The sequence below is a fragment of the Doryrhamphus excisus genome, chromosome 4, assembly GCF_030265055.1.
Source record: "Doryrhamphus excisus isolate RoL2022-K1 chromosome 4, RoL_Dexc_1.0, whole genome shotgun sequence".
Taxonomy (NCBI): domain Eukaryota; kingdom Metazoa; phylum Chordata; class Actinopteri; order Syngnathiformes; family Syngnathidae; genus Doryrhamphus; species Doryrhamphus excisus.
Window position 1 is genome coordinate 16,067,549 of NC_080469.1, and position 22,960 is coordinate 16,090,508.

General features: G+C 41.5%; 1 protein-coding gene across 4 annotated transcripts in view; it reads left to right on the plus strand.

Moving 5' to 3' along the window:
- The first annotated feature begins 184 nt into the window (after nt 1-184).
- Nucleotides 185-22,960, plus strand: part of commd10 (COMM domain containing 10) — a 48,272-nt gene continuing 25,496 nt past the window's right edge. For 2 of the 4 annotated variants that reach the window (XM_058070281.1, XM_058070280.1), the window contains exons 1-5: nt 185-327; nt 693-783; nt 867-977; nt 1,292-1,447; nt 3,695-3,805. In XM_058070281.1, the coding sequence (XP_057926264.1) occupies nt 299-327; nt 693-783; nt 867-977; nt 1,292-1,447; nt 3,695-3,805 (498 nt within the window). In that variant the 5' untranslated portion in view covers nt 185-298. Of the gene's footprint in view, nt 328-692; nt 784-866; nt 978-1,291; nt 1,448-2,514; nt 2,678-3,694; nt 3,806-21,874; nt 22,943-22,960 lie in introns of those variants that run through there. The other 2 variants (XM_058070282.1, XM_058070283.1) reach the window with 2 other exon arrangements.

Genomic DNA, 22,960 nt, shown 5'->3' on the forward strand with positions numbered 1-22,960 from the left:
CGCCGGTTGATCACCCCCCGCCCATCCAACTATGTCCACAAAGAATGCTTTTTTTAAAAAGTTGTGATCAAAAATAGTAAATACAATTTCTGTATTTTATATATAAATGTAATAATTTATTACTGTCGTATTTAGTCAGACGACCTCACTTCCGGGTCTTATGCGCATCTTTACGCAGGTTTGACTTTCTTCAGGAGACGTCTTGTGACACCCGGAAAAGTGGAGTAGCAACAAATTGAGGATGCTGTGACTACTCACGCTGAATATTTCTTTAATTGAAGGCTTTTCTGTAACCACAATGGCTTCAGTTATTAAAGAAACGCAGAGGTATAATGCTGTTTTCCTTAAGAATTCTTGACTTTAAAGCAATGCTAATTGGCGCGTGTGTCAAGCTAATTGTAGCCTAACGTTAAATACGCCAAAGCATCTTGAAAGCTATCAGTACGAAGATGCAATAATGACATAGCGACTTATGATTAGTCGTATATTGATTTGCAAATGACAGTATACAATCGCTTGAATGTTGCACACATTTACCGCAATCATGTGCAGTGCCTTTCTCATCACGCCTCAACATAAGCCACAATTCTCCCAATAATGGGCTCAAATTATGTGATCTTTTATTTTTTCCACATTGAACGCCTTTTGTGCACCAGTGCCGCTAATTTTAATGCTTCATCCTTTTGTGACAGTATAAAAGAAGCAGTTACTCTCATCAATGGCATAGACGTAAACAAGTTCTCCAGGTTGATCTCCCGCATTATACAAAAGCTTCATCTCAAGGTATGAACACTGTAGTCAAGGCCTATCTATGCAGCATGTAAACATTTTGATATTTATTGACATATATTGGGTTGTCTTTGCAGGGTGAAAGGACATTCAGTAAAGAGGAGGAGCAAAAACTTCAGACTGCTCTTTCGCTGGACAAATCATCTCTTAACTTAGTCCTGGAAACGTCTGCTTTCATTCTTGAGCAGGTGAGATGATGGGTGGGTCATGTGACTAAATGAGTCATCATTCATTAATAAATTGTAGGTTGTATTATACTGATTTAAGAACACATGACTTTAGAAGTGCAGGGATGAATTATGGATGAATTAAAAAGGAACAAATAGCAATTTTATGTACGGTAGTTTGACATTTTAGTGTGTGTAGAGTATATTAATCATGATATAGTGAATTTAGAGTTATTGATGAGCGGGAAGCCCATGCAATGCACACATATCTCCAGCGGGTGTCACTGTTGCACTATAAGTGTCACTCTGGTCACTCTCTTCTCCATCCCATTTAGGCGGTGTATCATAATATAAAACCAGCATCCCTGCAGCAGCAGCTTCAGGCAATTCATGTGAATCCAGACAAGGCTGATGTATTTTCTCAAACATGGTCCACCTCTGGCCCTGAGCTGGTGGACCGGCTAAAGCGCAATATCTTTGCCCCCAAGAAGGTAAGACTTGATACCAACTCAGATTTTTGGGGGGCAATTTGGAACCACACTGTTTATAAATACATCGCACATTGCAGCTACATTTTCAAAGGAATACAAATGCACATTTGTATTACTCTCCTCACATAGGGGTTTCAGGGTTTATTTATTTAGAGAGTACCAGGCCTGTATTGTATAATTAGGAATGTATTGGGAGGACATCTTTAATTTTTGTAATAGTATTAAAGCTTAGGAGTCTTTGACTTTGCGGATGTGGCAAATGCACTCACAGCATAATATCTGGTCTGATGTTATATAGTAATCCCTTGTTTATTGCCCTTAATTGGTTTCAGACCAAGTGAATTTCCGCAAAGTAGGATTCCTTCATGTTTACAATCTGTTTACATTCTTCAAGTACGGGTTTTAACATTATTAGAGCCGTCTGGGCATAAAATAACAACCCTGTAGTCACCTTTATCTTTTGTATTACCAAAATAGAGAAAACAAGCCATCAAATAGGGGTGCAACAATACGTGTATTTGTATCAAACCGGGCTGCACAGTGGTGAAGTGGTTAGCATGTTGGCCACACAGTCAGGACATCGGGAAGACCTGGGTTCGAATCTCTGTGGAGTTTGTATGTTCTCCCGGTGCGTGCGTGGGTTTTCTCCGGGCACTCCGGTTTCCTCCCACATTCCAAAAACATGCTAGGTTAATTGGCGACTCCAAATTGTCCATAGGTATGAATGTGAGTGTGAATGGTTGTGCCCTGTGATTGGCTGGCGATCAGTCCAGGGTGTACCCCGCCTCTCTCCCCAAGTCAGCTGGGATAGGCTCCAGCAAACCCCAGTGAGGATAAGCGGTAGAAGATGGATGGATATACATCAGGTCAGTTAATATGGAAGCTTAAGTTTGGTCAATGTGGATATTTGGATGTATACTGTGTATAGTACACTATACTATTGTGTATATATACTATATATATATGGATATATACTGTCACTACCAAAAATAAAATATTGTTCATCATTTTCTGACAACCAAAATTAACTTAATTCTTGGATTTGTCCTAACTCTCCCCCTCTTTAGGACGCCCCCGCCCTTACCAATACCACCTTTCTTTCAAATTGTCACATGAGTGCATTTGAAAAAACCCTGCTCCTGTGCTATCCTGTCGCTTCAAACAACGTTTTCGTCAACGTCCTCACGTCGAGATCTGAGCTGCAATAAAGAGGCTGCATGTCAGCATCAGTCACGTCACGCTTGGGAGTTGTTGTTCTTGCTGTCATGCATTTATTGTGCATTCAGACATCTCACCTACTTGTTTCTCGCTTGTCATCTTTCAAATACGTCCCTGCTGGATTTTATTCACACTGTGAGGAGCAGCCAGTCAAGTCACATGTTACGGATTATGTTCCCTTTGCTGGCTAGATCAGTGGTCGGCAACCTGCTGCTCTGGAGTCGTATGTGTCTCTTCAGCCTCTTTGTTGTGGCTTCCACGCTGAGCTCTGCTTTTTTTATTTTTATTTTGATTAAACACTGAAGCAGAGAGAATGTGTCTATCCATAACCGTGAATACGCCCCTAAAATGAAAACTATAAGAAGAAAATGTAGAGTTTTCATTCTGAATGGATATATTTGTTTATCTTTACAGCTAATGTTGTGGTAAAAAGTAGAGCACAGTACATAATAAACATGCGTTTATTCATGACCCACTGTGTTTAAAATTCAGAAGGTTCTCTCGTTCGAATTATGGTAATTTATTTAGAAATCAATTCATAGATCTATGTACAACATGTAGCCACTGGAGGTAATAAACACACTGCTGATCAAATCAATCACACTAATGCTGATCTTGCTCCCGTCTTCAATAATATGCCGGCACAGCTCTTTCAACCACCTCATGACCCCCCCTCCCCATCACCCCCCGGTCCTGTGATGCCGCACAAGCATCCAGAACCAATAAGTGACACGCAGTTTATCATTACGGCCTCTTGCTGCATCATAAACCGCTTAACTGCAGTGCCTTGACTCAATCCCGTGGATCTTGCACGCTGTCGCTGCATGATGAGGACGGGGACATTGGGAACGTTGGGAATGGTTGTCAAAGCACTGAGCCAATCATAATATTACTAAACAATGATTTTAGAGCTTTCTTATATATTCATAAGTGTGACTTCATCCTTTCTTAAGCAATTGGAGGTTTTGGCTATGCAAATCTTCAGCATTGCATTGATTTTGAGTCATGTTGTTATTTCTGTGTTTGCAGCTGGATTTTGTCGGCTGGCAGTTGAACCTGCAGATGGCCCAGTCCAACCAGGCCAGGCTCAAGTCCCCCAGTGCTATACTCCAACTGGGCCTCCACAATGAAGAATCTGAGGTGAGAAAAACAACAAGTCCTTCATGCAACACACCACAATTCTACCAAAGTGTACATCACTTTCCATTATCTCTGTTAATTGATGTTGATTCCACTTGTGTTTATTTTGACTCTGAGGGCTCTAATTTTGTAGACCAGGTGTGGTGTGCTGCGCCACTGGGGTGTGGCCAGCAGTCTGGCGCAGCGCCGCGCACCCACGCCTCCATCCCTCCCACCGGCACTAGTGGCAAAGAGGGAGAAGGGAAGGCGTGAGAGGGTTTAACACAGCCGAGTGTAATCTTAACCAAACAAATGAACGCCACACTGAGATGTGAGTGGAGCTGTCTTTTCTGGTTTTCTGAGTTTTCGCTTCTGAAATGTTGATTTCAGGGGACAAGCCATTTATTTAGGGGGTGTTGTGTGAAGTCAGTCCTGGTTGGCATCATACTTTCAGATGCCGTCAGGTTTAGTTTGTGTGTGATGTCTCTGGTGTGCTGAGGCAACATTACATTCAACAGTGGTTGCTCTCATTGTTTTTTCCACGAAAATGTGCACAACACTCTGAATATGTGCCTGTGAGGTTTTGGTGACACGTCTGCACTGTGCGCCTGTCAGCTAATTTACCATTACGCTGGCTGCGCTTCGCCTGCGCCCCGAATAGACCAGGTCGGAGCTGGTGAGCTTTGGCGTGCTGTTTTGTCATGGAAAAACATATTACCACTGCGTTGGCTGCGCCACGCTCCGCCACCCTGCGCCAACTCGCGCTGCGCCACGAAATTGGAGCCCTGACTTAACTGTTGAATCAAATCTATACAACAATTTAAACTTTTTATTTCCACTGAGATATGTAGCAGTGAGTGTATGTATTATTACAACTGCCCCAAATTAGTTGAACAAGTTGTTTAGGATTAACACTAATGCCAAACAACCAAAATGCAAAAACAGCATAACACCAATTTGGAACATTGTAACTGTGGTCGTTGCCATGGACACAATTTTTTCCCTTTATTTATCCATCCCTCTTAGCATTTAACGCCATTTGTCTTAATCGATTTTGTTCCCCTGGACTCTTCTGTTTCAGCTGACTTGTTATTTTTTTCCACTCTTATCTTCCGATGGAGAACGCCAGGGCTCCGATTAAGCACGGAATTATGTATTTCATCTTCTGCCATCTTCAAATATGGGCCTATAGGCGCATAATATAGGTTTTTCAATGTCTTTGTGTATGAGAAAGATTTAGTAGGGACTCTCTTTTCCCCCTGTGCTTTCCTCCGGCTAGTAAAAGAAGCATTAATTTATTTAAATCCATTTACACAAGGCCCCTTTGTGTAGGGAGATAGCTGGGGGCTCAAACGTAGCTTGTTAAAAATGAAGCGGGATCACCAGCACAACAATATAACTGAGGAGGTTATTCCCCATGCTTCTGCAGAGGGCGCTGTTGTCTCACGGTTGACAAGGCGTCCCTCTGAAGCAAGAATTACAACACTGATACCTCCTTATTGAGTAAGCTTGTACTTTTGAAAGCAACCACTATGTTTTGTGTATAGACTGAATGAAACTGATTTTTATGATCCATCCTGCTAACTGCAAAGAAAGAAGGAAGAAACTTTAATTGGAGGTTTAACCCCGGCAGACAGAGAGAAAGCCAAAGGAAGACAAATAGGACAGGAGGGAGTATAATAATGTCTGACTGCATGGTATTGATTGGACGGAGTGGAGAAAGTTTGCAGGCTCTGCCATCTGACCGCTCTCTTGCTTCATTAGCAGTCTCCCTTGGGAGGAGGATGACTACCAGGTGCTTTACTTCTCCTTCAACAAACAGTACGGGACATCCAGTACAGCTGCACTTTAGCACAGACGTCAGACAGGCTATTTTGGGGAGTTCTAATAGACTCAATCTTATTTGATTGGATTGGTTTTCACCCTAGGAAACATAAACAGTCTGTTCTAGGGTCAAATAGTAGCCATTATAAAGCCTTTATTAACTTTGCTCATTTTTTTCATGCGATTTCAAGGAAAGTGAGTATACAAGTGTGTCAGTTAACCATTGTTACTAGCCACGTATACATGGACCCAAATGTTCCAATTGTGAGAATTGAACCTTGAACACCTCATTCCGAAAGAAAAGTGCTAATCCGAATGGAGAAAAAAAAATCTGATTCCCAGGGGTGGAATATTCCTTTCCTCCGATTGAGGTATCTTGTACCCGCTCAAACGGAAAGTTGTCAGGGTGCGTTCTTCTTCATCGTGTTGTTCTTCTTCTGTTGTTTATTGGCGGTTGGCAAGCAGCTTTCGGTGTGCATTAGCGCCATCTGTGGAACAGAATCTAAACCCTTCTATACTTTATTCACAAGTCCAGTTTTTATTAAAAAAGAAAATATAGTATATTTATATAAAACATGTCCCAAGTTAAATTATAAAATATCAGCAAGATTGAATTTGATCTTTTCCTGTTTAAATTTATCCCGGGTGCATTCTTTCAGAGCATGTTCAGATATGACGTAACACGCAGCTCAAGACGTTCTTCAGTTTTAAAAATGGAGGCGAGCAATCAGCTCTGGACTGCTGCGGAAAGTTTGTTTTTGATCCAAACTAAATTTCAAGGCTGGACGGACAAAAAACTGTCAATATGGAGTTATTCCAACAAGTGAAAGAAAAACTCGGGGAAGTCGGTTTCACGTGATGTTGATGTTTACGCTTTACTGCGCATGCCCCATTGACTATTCTGTTTGATTGTAGCGGCACGTACACAAGAGATTAGAATATTCCTTTCCATGTATACCATGTTTTCGGAAAGGTCATTTGGAAAGAGGAAAAACTCCACATGTAAACATGGCTACTGTTGTTTTTGATACTGTATAGCGGGATTGTTATGTGATCAGTTGGAGCAATAACAGCCTGGTACAGAAACCTCCATCGTCACTGCTTATACCACTGCTTGGCACTCGGCAATTCTTTTAGAATACATTTGGCAAAAAAGAGAAAAACTTTGATGCTTGTTGAACTGAGGTCACACAGGATGTGAGGCAGGACTTTTGTGCGACTTTAGGACTTTTATTACATGTTTTTTGTATGGAAAGTTAGAAAAGGTTTTATTGTGTATTACTCAAAGAGCGAACAATAGTCAGCAACAGTAATTATGACAACAACAGACCCATTTTACTTCTTTACGCATTTGTGTATGCATATATTGGTAGCTAGCATAATGGAACAAGGTTTGAGGTGCTCAAGTAACCGTTTAAACCCGATATTACTTGTAACTGACAGGGACTGGACGTCTCAGGTGTTGGTCGGAGTTGGTTCTTGGCCTCTGTGGTCTTTTGCGAAAATCCTCATGCTGCCTGTTATGATGCTGCTTCAAATGTGAGATGAGGTTGATCATACAGTATGTCTTAAAATTTTGTGTGTGAGGCTTCCATTCAGGGGCACCCAGTCCGGAAATGATGGTACAGCCACACAGACGACATCATTCCTACTCCTTGCTACTTTGATCACAACAACAGCATGACTACTTGTATTGGAGATTTCCGATATCCGGTGTCAGTATCAGATCGAGCCACACCTTGCTGCTACTCCAGTGCTGTTTCAAATGTAAAATAGCATCCTTGGATTCATTAATGGAGTGTCTAATGGTGTAGAAGCTCAATTGTTTGCTACTTTGTTTGAAAAGTTGAAGGAGACCACATGAAGATACAGGGAAAGGAAAAGGGGATAAAATGGAAATCCAATGGAAATATGGTGGAGGTTTTGGTGTGTGCCTCATTTGCTTTTCCCTGTGGGACATCTGATGTAGTAAGTAAAGGCAGCAGTGAATTTCAATATGAACAATGGCTGTGAGGGACTTTTTCCATTTGTCAAAACAAATCCATCAAACATCTGTGCTTTTTATGTGCCTTGAAACAGAAATACGCAATCTCGATGCACTGCCTGGAGTGGTTTACGTCTGTGGGATGACGTCTTTGTGTTAGAAGAAGACACACAGGTGGCTTTGTGCCCACTACCTGGTTTGCTGGAGTGTGTAGCACTTACACAGCTGTGTAGTTTTCTCCTTCATTGCACTTCAGTGTGTGCTGTCTGCATTCTCTGGCTTCGGAAAAACACAACAACAATGCAATATGAGGATTTAGCGAGAGGGAAAAAAAACCTGAAAAGATGAACAAAATGTTTTTTTTTAGTGTAGGTGTAGGATTTGTGATACACTATGGTTCCCAATTATGTTTTTTGACTGTGTTAAGCAAAAAAAAGGTCTTTGTGATGAACAGGATGCCAAAAGTAGGTGTCTGTCTTGTATTTGGTTATAGGTACTGCATGGGGTGCGCTAACTTTCGAATGTGCTGTGAGGATGTAAACCCTTCCTGAGCCGTTATTGCAAGCCACGCCCCATGCCATATGTGACACACTCACACAGTAATAATAGCGATTTGGCAAATTTTAGTTCCTAATATAAGCTATTATTGAATACAAAGTCATCCCTCCCTACCTTGTGTTTCGAACATCGTGCTCTCACTCACTGCACCGTTTTTCAAGTCAATTCAAATCAAGTCAAGTTTATTTATATAATCACAAAAGAACCTCAAGGGCTTAACAAGCAGGCAACAGTAGACAACAGTAGATGATAGACGACATTCATGGTTGAATACAGCCCATTATTCTGACGATTATTCCAGTACATATAAAAACATGCATATTTAAGCAAATTGTTCTTATTCTTGGTCTAAATTCAGATTAAATTAAGCATAGAAATGGCTAAATGAACTAACCAGGCACGAGGCGTAATCTTTAGCACAGGCATTTATAGCAGATTTAAATGATCTCACAACAGCCACAATAATAAAACAGGCGTTATTGGGCTGTTGGGTCCATAACCCTCAACAAGCTCAAACTCAACTCTGAACCTGCAACGTCACTTCTTGTCCTTTACACGTCTGTCCACCTGACTCTAAGGTCTGCTGGGGAGCACATTTACTGTGACACACACAAGCAGGAGTTTTATTTACGTCTTAAATGGCTTATTTACTCTTATTTTTGTCTTCTGTATGGGTAATACAAGTGTAAAGCCATATAAGTCGCCATACTATACATTGATGAGACAATAGGCACTGCGGGAGTACACTGTCCACCGCTTATCCTCACGAGGGGGTAGGCTAGGGGGTATGCTGGAATCCTGTTCCAGCTGATTTTGGGCGAGACGTGGGGTAAACCCTTCATTGGTGGACGGAAATGTTCCATTTATTAATATTGAATCGTGCTTTGTGGAAATTCACTTATCGCTGTTGGGTCTGGAACTCATTCATTTTCTACCACTTATCCTATTTTCTACCACTCAGGGTCGCGGGGTGCTGGAGCCTATCCCAGTTGTCTTCGGGCAAGAGGTGGGGTACACCCTGGACTGGTTGCCAGCCAATCACAGGGCACATATAGACAAACAACCATTCACACTCACATTCATACCTATGGACAATTTGGAGTCGCCAATTAACCTAGCATGTATTTGGAATGTGGGAGTAAACGGGAGTACCCGGAGAAAACCCACACATGCACGGGGAGAACATGCAAACTCCACACAGACATGGCCGAGGGTGGGATTGAACTCGGGTCTCCTAGCTGTAAGGTCTCGACCGCCGTGCCGTCTGGGTCTGGAACTGACCGTGATAAATGAGGGACAACTACATAGCCTATCATAACTACAGAATGGCTCCAAATTGTTGGGGCCTAAGAGGAACATCTACTTCAAGACATAGTCTTTTATTTGTGGCAATCAGTAAAAGCACTGGAATTAAGCTTTGAGTGTCACAAACCATTAGTGAGACAGGTTTCTTTCAACTTCCAAATTCCATTTAAATAAATGACCTCCCATTTCTTTTTGTCTCTTTTCAATCTCTATCGTCATCACTTATATACGTCAGCATGAGTCAGTCACTACTTCACGGGCCAAGGGTAGGGTGACATTTATAATGCAGCCACCAAGATTTCAATATTTATTATGGGCACGCCATGCAAAGGCGAGGGTTAAACCTACTGAGATCATGTGGTTTAGTGATTTAATAGAAGATTTTTGACTAAAGATCAAATTGTGGCCTTTGCTCTCATAGACGCTGGGCGACAATTAATTGTGCCGTGCAACGGACATTTGAACATCTCAAGTAGGATTCATTATTCATTGATTTTCTACCGCTTATCCTTACAAGGGTCGCGGGCGTGCTGGAGCCTATCCCAGCTGTCTTCGAGCTGGGATAGGGGTACACCCTGGACTGGTTGCCAGCCAATCACAGGGCACATATCGACAAACATTCACAATCACATTCATACAATACATACAATTTGGAGTCGCCAATTAACCTAGTATGTTTTTGGAATGTGGGCGGAAACCGGCGAAAACCACAAAGTCCACGCAGAGATGTCCGAGGGTGGAATCGAACTCGGGTCTTCTAGCTGTGTGGCCTGCGCACTAACCACTTGGAAATATTTTTGTATAGTTAGAGCATAGAAATCCTGTTTACAATATTGTATATATGGTTTTAGAGTTCACCAGTGATAGAATAACACCCCTATAGTCACCTTTGCACTCATGGTCCCCAATATCGGTCAAATCAGCCATTTAACACATAAATAAGACTCAGGCTTGTGTGTGTTTCAATAAATGTCATACGAACGTGTGGACAGGAAGTGACATCCGGGATTCAGAGTTGAGTTTTAACTTGAGTACGGCCACAACAGCACCCCTCGTTATTATTCGGATTTAGATGATGATTATTGTTATTATTGTACTTACAATAATTGTTATCGACAAGTCTGCCGTGTATCAAATGTCTTGCAAGAAAAGAAGATCACGTTGTGTACAAACTTGACTGAATGCTAAAATGATGCTATTAAAAAACACTAGTGATTTTAAATAGTTGTGCTTGAATAATAGGTCCAGCTGGAGCTGAAGCGTCATTGCGGCCCTGGAGTTAATTGTGCTCATTCATACAGTGCATTCAACACGTCTGAATGGATTCTATTGCTAACAGATCAGACTGAAGTGGTCTCTTTTGACTCTTGCATTTTGCATTATTCCACCCTTTAACTTGTTTTTCATTCAGCCCAAAAATAAATGGCGTAATATAATATTTCCGTTCTTCTGACTTATTCATGAGTGACTCTTCGCTTTAATCCTTTCATTTTATTTCTTGTTTTAACGTTTCATGTCAAGTTGTCCATAGCTAATGTCTGAATTATGAGCCGGATAATTTGACTTTGTGGAAACCTGGTTGTGTGTGTGTTTTTTTTTTTTTTTTTTTATATCAAAGCATCAGTCTGATGAAAGACTTTCTTGTCTCTATGTGATTCTAATTTATGTGTTCTGTTCTGTCTTACTGCAATCACAAAGGAATGCATACTTTTGGTTTGAAATCACTGAAGAACTCACATGCAAAAAAAACACATGCACACTTATCGAGATGTCACATTAACAGGAGCGACTTTATTCATTTGTATTTTGGTATGAGCAGTGCAATTCATTCATTTTCTACCGCTTATCCTCACGAAGGTCGCGGGGGTGCTGGAGCCTATCCCAGCTCTCTTCGCCAATCAACTTGCACGGCGCTCGAGTGGTTAGTGCGCAGGTCTCACAGCTAGGAGACCCAAGTTCGATTTCGCCCTCGGCCATCTCTGTGTTGAGTTTGCATGTTCTCCCTGTGCATGCATGGGTTTTCTCCGGGTACTCCGGTTTCCTCCCACATTCCAAAAACATGCTAGGTTAATTGGCGACTCCAAATTGTCCATAGGTATGAATGTGAGTGTGAATGGTTGTTTGTCTATATGTGTCAGGTTGAAACTCCTGTGACACTTGTAAAAACACTTAATTACAGAAGAGACAGACAACAAAATTCAAAGTTTCTCGCAGCGAGGAGAGTGAAACAACATACCCAGTGACATGCCGCTCCACTCTGAGTATGCCATTCATGCTCCTCTCTTTTTATTTTCTTTAGGAGGTCCCTAATACATGGTCGTGCAACTCTAAGGGGAGGGTGAAGCAAGCAGTTGCACGAGCTGTACTTGTTGTCTGTGTGTGTGTGTGTGTATGTGAGAATAATTACTTTTTGTGCACGTGTTCTTATCTTGGCACATTTTGCATGATGAAACTTCTTCAAGGTTGCTGCTGGCATTCCCAGGCACCTGCAAGATTAGTGGTGTTGGGAGTTGCTGGTCAGCGTCTTGGAATGTTCCTGCTTCAAAACACTCACTATTAGTAGACTATTGTCTACTGTCTAAGCAAAAGGATATAAGGGTGATAACTTAACACTATAATAATTGAATTTACATTTTATTCTCACATTATGTGCCCTGTGATTGGCTGGCGACCAGTCCAGGGTGTACCCCACCTCTCGCCCAAAGACAGCTGGGATAGGCTCCAGCACCCCCGCGAACCTCGTGAGGATAAGCGGTAGAAAATGAATGAATGAAAGAATGAATTAACCTAGCAAGTTTTTGGAATGAGGGAGGAAGCCGGAGTACCTGGAGAAAACCCATGCATGCACAGGGGGAAACATGCAAACTCCACACAAAGATAGCCGAGGGTGGAATTGAACTCGGGTCTCCTAGTTGTGAGGCCTGCGTGCTAACCACTCATCCTCCGTGCAGCCATCTTGTCATCAATAAACGGCATTCAGAACTCAGTAGTACAGCCCAAATCTTCAATGAAGCAAGCCTCCTGCCTCCCACACGCTCTTGTCATGTCGTCTCAATAAACTTCCAGAGGAGATCCAGGCTTCTCATTTGTGGGATTACACGGCCCGATCAATATATATCGCAGAGCTCTGATGTACACGTTACCACGTTGAAATCCTTCATGCCGGGCCGCCCACCAACCGCGAGGGACAAAGACTGCTTTGTTTCAGCCTCTACTTGCCTTGCTCTACATGTCCCAAGATGCTTTGTTACTTTGTGCGGCCATCATTTTTTTTTTTTTAAGAATCTCTTCCCTTTCTGGTCTCTTTCTCCATTTCTCCCTCCTGGTTTCCCACTGGTGATTTGTTTTTACCTCCTGTGGGATTTGGGATCCCATTCATCGGGGGCTCATTGTCGGGCTCTTATCCTCTTGCCGCGCTCCTCGTCACCCAAGTGCTCGCTCTTTGCCATGCAATGATGTCATGGCTTTTATTTGCATTGGAGAAGGGGGCACCCATTGATTTTCTCTCCCTATTACATCCCCTCTATATCGCTCCCCTTCTTCTCCATTCAAGCCCCCCTAACCTCTTTTTTTTCCTCTTCAGCCAGTTCCCTGTGCAGATTCTTTTGCCCCTCAAAAGGTGCCTTGGGGATTTGGGCATGTTTGGATGTTGTTTAGCACACCCACTGCACAAAACTTGACACCCACGTAGGAACACCGTCAGCCTCCGACTTTGACTTGATGTAAATCTCATTGATTTAACGTCTTTCTTAATTCTCTTTTCAAGTGATTTTATATCTATCCTAATAGTCAGCCTTTTTTTGTTTCACACACACAAGTAATCATTAATACGATGATAAGAGAGTGATTAAGACTCACTTTTTCTCAAGTTTTTTTTTTCCTAAGCTCTTCTTTTAAAGAGGCAGCTCTGCCTCTTGGCTGAACTATACCGGGGTGAGAAATCTAGTTCGGCTGAAACAAGCCACACTGATTGCAGAAGCATAGAGCCAAATCACAAATCAAATCCTTTCATTCCACTGAAAGACTGATAGGGATATGCTTTACGAGAATAAAGGCTGCCTTTCCCACCTCCAAATGCCTCATATTTGAAATAGTAACGGCTACAGAAAGATACATCGTAAACCTGAGTTGTTATTTGTCCAGTTTTGTAACCTATCTTCTTGGGATTATGCTCATATGGAGTGAAGTCTGGAGTTTCAGAATTGAAACAATGTCTAAATACAAAACTATTTAAATATAAGTATAAATTAAAAATATTTGGAAAGTATAGTGAAGGGTAATAATAATGGTTGTTGTGGTCTGGTCATGTGTTTGCATCAAGGAAATGGACTGAAACAGAATTGTGGAATTGTGGCAGTGAGATCTTTACTTTTACTAGTCAAGCAAGTACAATGTTTTTTTCCCTTTTGGTAGGCTTGGTTAGTGATTGGATTTAGTTTTGTTGACAAGTTAATTGCTGCTTTAACCACTGTCACTGCTATTCCCAGTTACACTAAATAAGAGAACTAAGGTAGGCGAGACATGGGTCTGGAAGGGTGGGGTCTATCCATCCCAACAGACTCAGTCCCGTCTTTTTAATGCAACACAACACATCACTGATTAACTCAAGTTAAGTAGATAGGGCAGCCGGGTGAGGGCTTGCTGACTGGGGCTGCAGCCCACTCTCAACAGGCCCACTCTACACCCTGGCTTTTTAATGCATGACACTATGTAGGGAGGGGAAAGAGGAAGGCTGATAAATACAATTAAATAAATAAAAAAAAGAATAGAGGAAATAGAAGTGGAAAACACTGTAGTCGGGATAGCAGACAATAGGGAAGTAGTAAGACTCATTCATTCATTCATTCATTCATTTTCTACCGCTTTTTCCTCACGAGGGTCGCGGGGGTGCTGGAGCCTATCCCAGCTGTCTTTGGGCGAGAGGCGGGGTACACCCTGGACTGGTCGCCAGCCAATCACAGGGCACATATAGACAAACAACCATTCACACTCACATTCATACCTATGGACAATTCGGAGTGGCCAATTAACCTAGCATGTTTTTGGAATGTGGGAGGAAACCGGAGTACCCGGAGAAAACCCATGCATGCAAACTCCACACAGAGATGGCCCAGGGTGTAATCGAACCCTGGTCCCCCTAGCTGTGAGGGTAGTAAGACTCAAATGTGATTATTTAATTTGAGGTATTTTAAAGAATATTTTTGTTTTTTCTCTCACATTTATTTTTTAATCTCACTGAAACAATACCATAACATTGATGTTTTTTATATCCATGTTAGCTTGTGATTACTGGTGTGGTGACTGTATAGTTTGAGTGGTTTCATTCTTTTTTTCTTTTGTACTGGACTATGTACGATACAATGACTAGTAATGAACTGGTTGCTCTTGGCACGTAGTTGGGTGCCTCAAGCTGGGTGAGGGTGGTTGGATGTGGGGTTTTCATTCTTGTAGACAAGGAATAATATATGTTTTGTTGGCATGAGGTTGGAATCTGGGTGGTTAGGGGGGTGGGACTAGATAAGTCTTGACCTCTTCCCATTCCCTTTCGAACATGTGTACGTTTATATATACATAGGTATTTTTATTTGTGTTGATTTATGTTTGGTTTGTTGTGCTTTGGATGATGTTCGAAATAAAGAAGGAAAAAAAAAAGTCATCAAACATGCAATTTTGGGTGAAGAGAACCTCCTCCTCTCCCTGAATCAACTAATTATCTCCAGTGCCTTCTGCAAGCTTTTTTGATGGTGCTCAGATATTTCAACTCTGGTACTAACGTGTACCCAGACTGATTGAAGAGGTCGGTCTTGGTCTGCTTGCAAGTGAATTCTAATACAGTTTATCTTAGGTCAACAAAAAAAACCATCATCTGTTTATGGCTCATGGAAGCCATTTTAGTGTGTTGTGGTGAGGGAATCAGGAAGGAAGCACTGTGTTGTGGTTGTTGGTGTCTTAGTGGCGTGGTTACGGTCGAAAGAAGCCATTGTTTTGCAATAAAAAGCTTGTTATTGACCGTAGTTGTGTTACTTCCATAGCGTCGGCAATGACGCTACAATATAAACATGCTCCAAATAAGACGCTGACCTCCTTGTCAAATGCAATATCACATCTTTTCTTTAGCAACCCTTCTGGTATTTTGCCCTACTAAGAAAAAGTCATCATGTTGTCGAAGGGCAATCGAGTTCTGTGTTGAGGTCTATCTCAAGGATACTTCTAAAGCAACAATATGGGAAGAAAATGCAATAAAATCCTGCTATGTCTAAAAAAGGACTACTCCTACACATACTCGCTTAAATTCTCCCGGCTCTGTCCTTGAATGTGAGAGCGCCAGTGTCTACATACCACAAGGGCACAGGCCGGCTGCCTTGGCGATACTCTAGCTTCGCCACAAAGTGGAAACCACGGGCCTTACAGTTGTCAATAGCAGCCGTGACTTGTGTGATGCAGCCATAATGTCTTCACATGCACTCACATCTCCGTTGCCAGTGACCCCCCCCCCCCCCCCCCACGCCCAACCAGACTTACCCCAACCATGTTCCCAACCCGCTACATTAAAATGCATACTATTTCATGATGCAGGCTGGGGCTGCAGGGCTCAAGTGGCACTTTTGTGAGAAGCTGGCACACTGGTGGTTAGTGAAGGCTCGCACTACAAGATGTTGGCGAGCTTTTGCTTTCTTTCCAGCCACCCGACTCACATTAAGAAGATTAATGCTTGACACTTCTTTTTCAGACGGCTTCTAAGTCACATTGTCGAAAACAGATTCAGAGGTCAACAAGGAGTTTTTTTTTTTTTTTAAGACCTTCTAGGAAGTCTGCTAAAAAGTCTTCTAGTCCTCTATGGCTGTCTGCACTCTTGCTATTTGCATATCTACTTGTAAATACTTGTATCTCACAAGGATACAGTGGAATTGAAGTTGTTCATGCATTTCTGCTGTTTTGGGTACAGTTGAACTTCCAAGTCAAACTATCTGTTCAATAAAACTTCCAACTTCCAAATGTTCTGGAAATAATGTAAAGAGAATTAATTTGTTGCAGGCTCTATCTGTCGCCATCATAAAACCATTATTAACTGTGCAGACAATACTTTGAATAACATTTTAACTGTCACACAAGTTTAAGAGAAGTACACAATAAAACAAAAATAAAACTGTGCAACTACTCACCCGAACATAAGAAGGCTTTTTTTGTTTTCCTTTCAACAGAAAGGCTTGTTTCATATTTGTGGTCTAGAGATTTATACATTCAAACCAACGACCTCTCCCCGAGTGAGTCAGAGCTTTCCTGACACTCGCACACATCAGTGACCTGGAGAGATGCCGCCATGACACAGAGACCAACTGGCTGGAAAAAGTGTCTCAAAAGATGTTAATAAGTTAACAAACCACACAGAGGAGTTTAGGCTTTCAATTTATTTATGATGAGTGCTATTGGAAAAGTTAGACCAATTCCCAGGTCCCCTGACTACCAGGGGTCCCAAAAAAGGAGATAATTATTAATATTATGGCCCCTGCTACTAGCAGTATGATGTGAAAAATAAATAACTTCACCTTCATGAGACAAAAGCATATTTGACATACTTTATCACTCAACTTAGAGAGGATGAGATGCCTTCTTTAAGGAGACTTTGGATGTGAGAGTGCATTGTCTGATGGTGATCCAGCTGGACTTCCAGTATCATATCCACTTCCAGTATTTTGGGCTACATTGGCTGCCGTTTGACGCCTCGAAAACTCACCATACTCCGTCAAGTGTTTGTTTGTTGTTCTTCATGGGCTGTATTAAAGCTTTTTAACGTGCTACTATTGCATGTTTTGCAGGGTCAGTGATTTATATCACTGACAAATCACAGACGTGTGTTTTGGTTTTGGCATGCCTGCTCAGTGTGAATGAAAGTAGGCGGGGAACAACCGCTACAGGCTGCAGTAGTACAAGCCAGAGGTGATCTGCGTTTACAGGCATTTATATATGCCGATCACGTGTTTTTTCACTGCGATCTGATGATACTAATCAGTGTCTGATCGATCCACCTAGCTCATTTCAAATATTTGTTCAAACCTGGGGTCCTGAAGAAGTGGAGTCATATTTTATTCATGTTCGTCTTATGTTCGGGTCAATACCAGAATAAGGATTGTATGGAGGCAGCATGCAATGTTTGGTGAAAAGTGTTGATAGAAGTCTAATTAACCAACTTTCTCACAAGGTAGGAGTATCTACATTCCAAATGTACTTTCATCCACTTGTGTATTGAATACATTTTAAAAACCATGTCTGGAAGGCTACAATGTGGGATTAAAAGGATCTGTTTTTTAGCGTCTTATAATACAGAGTCACAATATTCTTGTTATTCCAATCAAGACGTTTGTCAGTTTTTTGGTGCTTAATGCGATTTGTCTTCTCGTCATTGTTGGCACCCTCCCCTCCGGTCTGTGTGGGAGGTGTGAACAAACAATGTGCGGGCTATTCTAAGACATTTATCAGACCTTACATCAGCCGCACATGTCATTCAGTTATTCACTTGTTATCTCAGTAATTGTTTTCTGGTCACAACTGAGGCTGCCCCCCCCCCAATCCTTCCTACATTCAGTGTTGACAAAATCAGGATATAGATTGATTTTTGACTATGATACCTTCCTGCCCACTAGATATAGGATTCCGACAGTATAGCCACTATAGACTCTATTTACCAGAGGTAGGAGAAAGTCAGTGTTTTGCATGTCTCAAGTCAAGTTTCAAGTAAAGACGCCCCAAGTTAAGAGCGAAGTCCGAACTCAGAGGCTTGAATTTTGGAGTCTTTGCAAGTCATAAATACTATTTAGTGTCTCCCAAATAAAATGCAATTTTAACAACGGAACAGACCACAACGTAATAAGACCACTGTGACAAGACATAGTCACTGAAAAAGAGTGCTTTAGTCGATGCACAGAAATGCAATGCACGCCCTTGTCGCTTGTCTGAATGGACGTAAATAGATGCATTCAATGAGGCAGACGATGACATCAATGAATACTTGGGATGGCAACACATTTGACTCAACACATTCACTGAAAATCTCACTTATTTTCAAGTCATCTGACTAAAGCCTGCGTCAAATCCTGAGTCACTGATGTCAAAGTCCAAGTCGAGTTGCAAGGCTTTCATTATATTGCCAAGTCATATCCAAAGTCATGAAAATTGTGACTCGAGTCCGCACCTCTGTTATTTATGCCTCAGAAATCTGTGGGGTGATCTATGGCATGTTGTCATCGTGGGGAAACTTAAATGTTTAACTGTAAATTTGCATGCATTATCTCACATTTCGACACATATATACACTCGCAACATGTACGCCATATCTCTAGCCTTCTTTTGTACACTACATTTTTGACTGAGACTATATACATACATTCATTCATTCATTTTCTACTGCTTATCCTGACAAGGGTCGCGGGGTGCTGGAACCTATCCCAGCTGTCTTCGGGCGAGAGACGGGGTACACCCTGGACTGGTTGCCAGCCAATCACAGGGCACATATAGACAAACAACCATTCACACTCACAATCAATTTGGATTTTGGAATGTGGGAGCAAACCGGAGTACCCGGAGAAAAACCCACACATGCACGGGCAGAATTTGCAAACTCCACACAGAGATGGACGAGGGTGGACTCGAACTCCTTGCTGTGAGGCCTGTGCGCTAACCTGTCACGGTCGTGGCTCGGGTGTGAGCCCAGGATGCAGAGAGCAGGACCAAAAGTGCAGATAAAAAGGTATGCTTTGCAGCAGCGGGATAACAGCAATTTGCCAAATGGAACAAAAGATGGGTAATGAACCAGCAAACGGAAGGAGCACACACCTGAACTAAATAGGAGAGGGAGAAATAGGAAACAGGTGTGGAAGGTAGGAAACTGAAATGAGGCAAGGCAGGAAATGAGTACCAAACTAAGAGCATACAAGGGGAAACTAAGCTAGAAGGGGAACAAAGGAAGTAGTGGCAAAATAAGGGCATCGACACAGGAACAAAGGAAAAGAGGAAAACTAAGAGAGCTGTCACGAGGGGGTGAAGCCCAATCGTGACAGTAACCACTCGACCGCCGGCCGTGCAGCCAGACTATATACAACAGTGTGAAAAAGTCCTGCTTTAATTTAAATATTAAGATTAAGATACTATGCCTTTATTCGTCCCTCAGTGGGGAAATTTGTATTAACACATTTATTGCAGCCCAATGAACAATTCCAAGCACTCCATGAATCAATTATATTACCCATCTGTATTTTCATGATTGAAAACTCGATGAAAGTTAATCCTTTTCCTTTCATGGCGAACACTCAACCTCGTTTTGTGTGTCATAATTGGAGCAGGCATCATGATGTACTGATAATGCCCTTGACGATTGTTGTTTGGGGACCATCACGTGTGTCATATCACATTAACAATAAATGGTATTTTAATTAAAGTGCATTAATTAAGAAGTAGAATGTTCAAACAGGTCCCCCTGAGGAGCTTATTAAACGTACAGCTTGCCCTAAGAAACTATCATAATGTCTCAATAGCAGACAGCATGTCCCTACTGAAATGCAATATCCTGGAAAAATATATGTCGGCATTATGATGAATGAGGAGTATTTTAATCTGGTTCTACTCATGTCTCTAATAAGATGAAATTCAACAGACAATATGGCATCTTGCTACTATTTCCTAAATATTCCATGGGTGTCCTGTTAGAGAGCATGGTGTGATCGGAGATGTGTTTACACACACTTATACATACTTATTTTGAACTTAAGTTTAGAATGAATAAATTGGAGAGGCTAACAAATTAGCTTGGTAGCTTGCTATACTAGCGGTGGCCATCTCTTATGGTCCTGCGGAATGTAATGGTAATGGTAATGGTTTTATTTCATTTGAACATGCATTACATAACAATTGAGTGCATCACATAATCAGTACACAGTTCCACATGTCCAAAAGGAGTAGGAAGAAGCAAAGCTTATTAAATCCTACCCCTCCATCTGGTACGTTTACAATCAGTAACTGTTACATTTGTTCACTTCCTGCTTTCCATAATACAGTTTAAGGTTTTTTTTTTGTTTGTTTTTTTTTTTTGTCCCGTACCGAAGTATGAGGTGATATGACCAGACAATGACATAATGTGTACCATAGTAACTGTCCATATAGTAATATACATAGCACATCGTGACTGGTTCAAGACTCTTCATCCTTGTATTTAGCAAACATCAACTGCTTGTATTGTTTCTTGAATTTGCTCATCGTTGTGCATTGTTTGAGGTCCTTACTCAATCCATTCCATAGTTTGATTCCACATCCTGAAATGCTATGGCTTTTTAACGTAGTCCTAGCATATAAGTGTTTCAAATTTAGTTCTTCCCTGAGATCATATTTCTCCTCTCTTGTAGAGAAGTATTGGATGACACTTTTAGGTAATTGGTTGTTTTTAGCCTTGTGCACTATTTTAGCTGTTTGAAGATTAACTATATCAGCAAGTTTAAGTATTTGTGATTTTAGAAATAAGGAGTTAGTGTGTTCTCTGTAGGTGGCATTATGAATTATCCTTACTGACCTTTTTTGCAGTGCATTTAGCGAGTGAAGATTGCTTTTATAGTTATTAGCCCATATTTCCACACAATAAGTAAGATATGGTAGAACCAGAGAGCAATAAAGAGTGTAGAGTGATTTCTGATTGAGAACAAATTTTGCTTTGTTAAATACTGAAATATTTCTGGCCACCTTATGTTGTATATTTGTAATATGAGGTTTCCAGCTCATATTTTCATTGATGGTGATCCCCAGAAATTTATTTTCGAATGTGGTGTAAACAAAGAATAAGTGAGTGTCAGGGTGACTATAGGGCTGTTTATTTCAGGTCTACAGAGCTCTAATAATGATAGAAACAGGTTTTTTAAGTTTGAAGTATGAAATATTCAGGAATTCACTAATCACGGTCAGGTGTGGAACCAAATCACAGCGAGGGACAACTGTACTGTGTAAACTTAAGTATTGTGAGACTTGGTGTTGGGTGTGTGATCCAAGCAATGCTGGGAGTAGTCTCTTCACAGCGTGATTAATATCTCAAGATTCAACATACCAAAAGGTTAAATACAATTTTTTTTATACACAATTTTGTACAATAACCGAAAGAGCATATGAGAACCGAGGCAAAATGTATGCAGAATTACATGTCTAGCTGTCTGTTTCCTGATAATGTGGGTCAGAGAAAATTAATCAATGCAAGAGAAGAAAAACGCTCTTGTTCCACATGTAGTTGTCAGCCCGCCTGTCAGTTTGTTTTTCTTTTGTACCATCAAAGTACATAATAAGTCTTATTTGCTTGTGCTATATTTTGTCTGCAGCTTTAGTAAGCGTGTCAGGTCCCATGTACCTTGTCTGATGGGAGACAAACACTCTCTTCTATTTCTTTCCAGTCAATTATAGATACAGGAATCTGCTCCAATAAGCAACCACGTCGGATGATGCATGCTCGTCACAACAATGCACACTAGGTCATTTGTACTGCGCTGGACTTGGACTCCTGCCCCATTGGTCAGGTGATGTCATCCTTTAGCTACAAGGTGAATTTGGACTTGTGATCATGTTGCTGGCAGCACTCGGGCAGCCCCAGACCATGCCACCTCCTTGCTACCTCCACCAGACTTCACCGTAGGCAACACACAATTATCTTGGTACTCACCTGTATTGTCAGGTATTTAGGCAGTGATGTGTTTAAGTGTTTTTCAGTGGATAGTAAATCTATACTTCTATACAAGCTGTACACTGACTGCTCAAAAGTTTCATGGCGTTAATCCTGTCCTGTTGTAAAAATTGCTGCTGAAATGTGAAGGGTGTAAACTATAGTTTAACAGAACAAAACAGAAGTCCCTCTTTGCCCCCCAGTTGTGAGATCTAAAGCCTCTTCTTTTGATATGTAGGAGGTGATGATAAAACATGCAAAAAAAAAAACAAACATCCCAGCTGCATTGTCTGATAGTACACCTCATATGTTTTGCTTCGGACCTTCCCAAACTGCTACAGAAGTGACAAAAACACAACAGCTGCGAGTCGATAACAGATGGCTCCATCTTGGAGCGACTCTTCAAGCTGCTCTATCATGGATACGTTTTTAAATGCAATGATGCTCCTCTTAATGTCTGGTCAAATTGATTAATGGTGGGTGCTGCTCACTGTGGCAGAAGTAATATTCTGAGGCTATTAGCCAGACCGCAATATACTGCTTGCATGCCGACTGACGATAAAGTAGAACGGAGGAGTAAGCACTTGTGTTATCATTGCCATTGCCACATCCCCCGTAACTACAGCCCTCTATTACATTGCTAATAATAGACCTTGCCCTTATCGCTTGCATCAATGGTAGAATGTGAAAGGAAGCCAGGTGGCTGCACAGTACTGACAAAACTATGAATATAAACGAAAGAAGAAACAGAAAGTCAAAGATGATTTTGGCGTCATTTAGGAGACTAGCATCTCTCCATCATCGTGTTGCAATGTCTTTT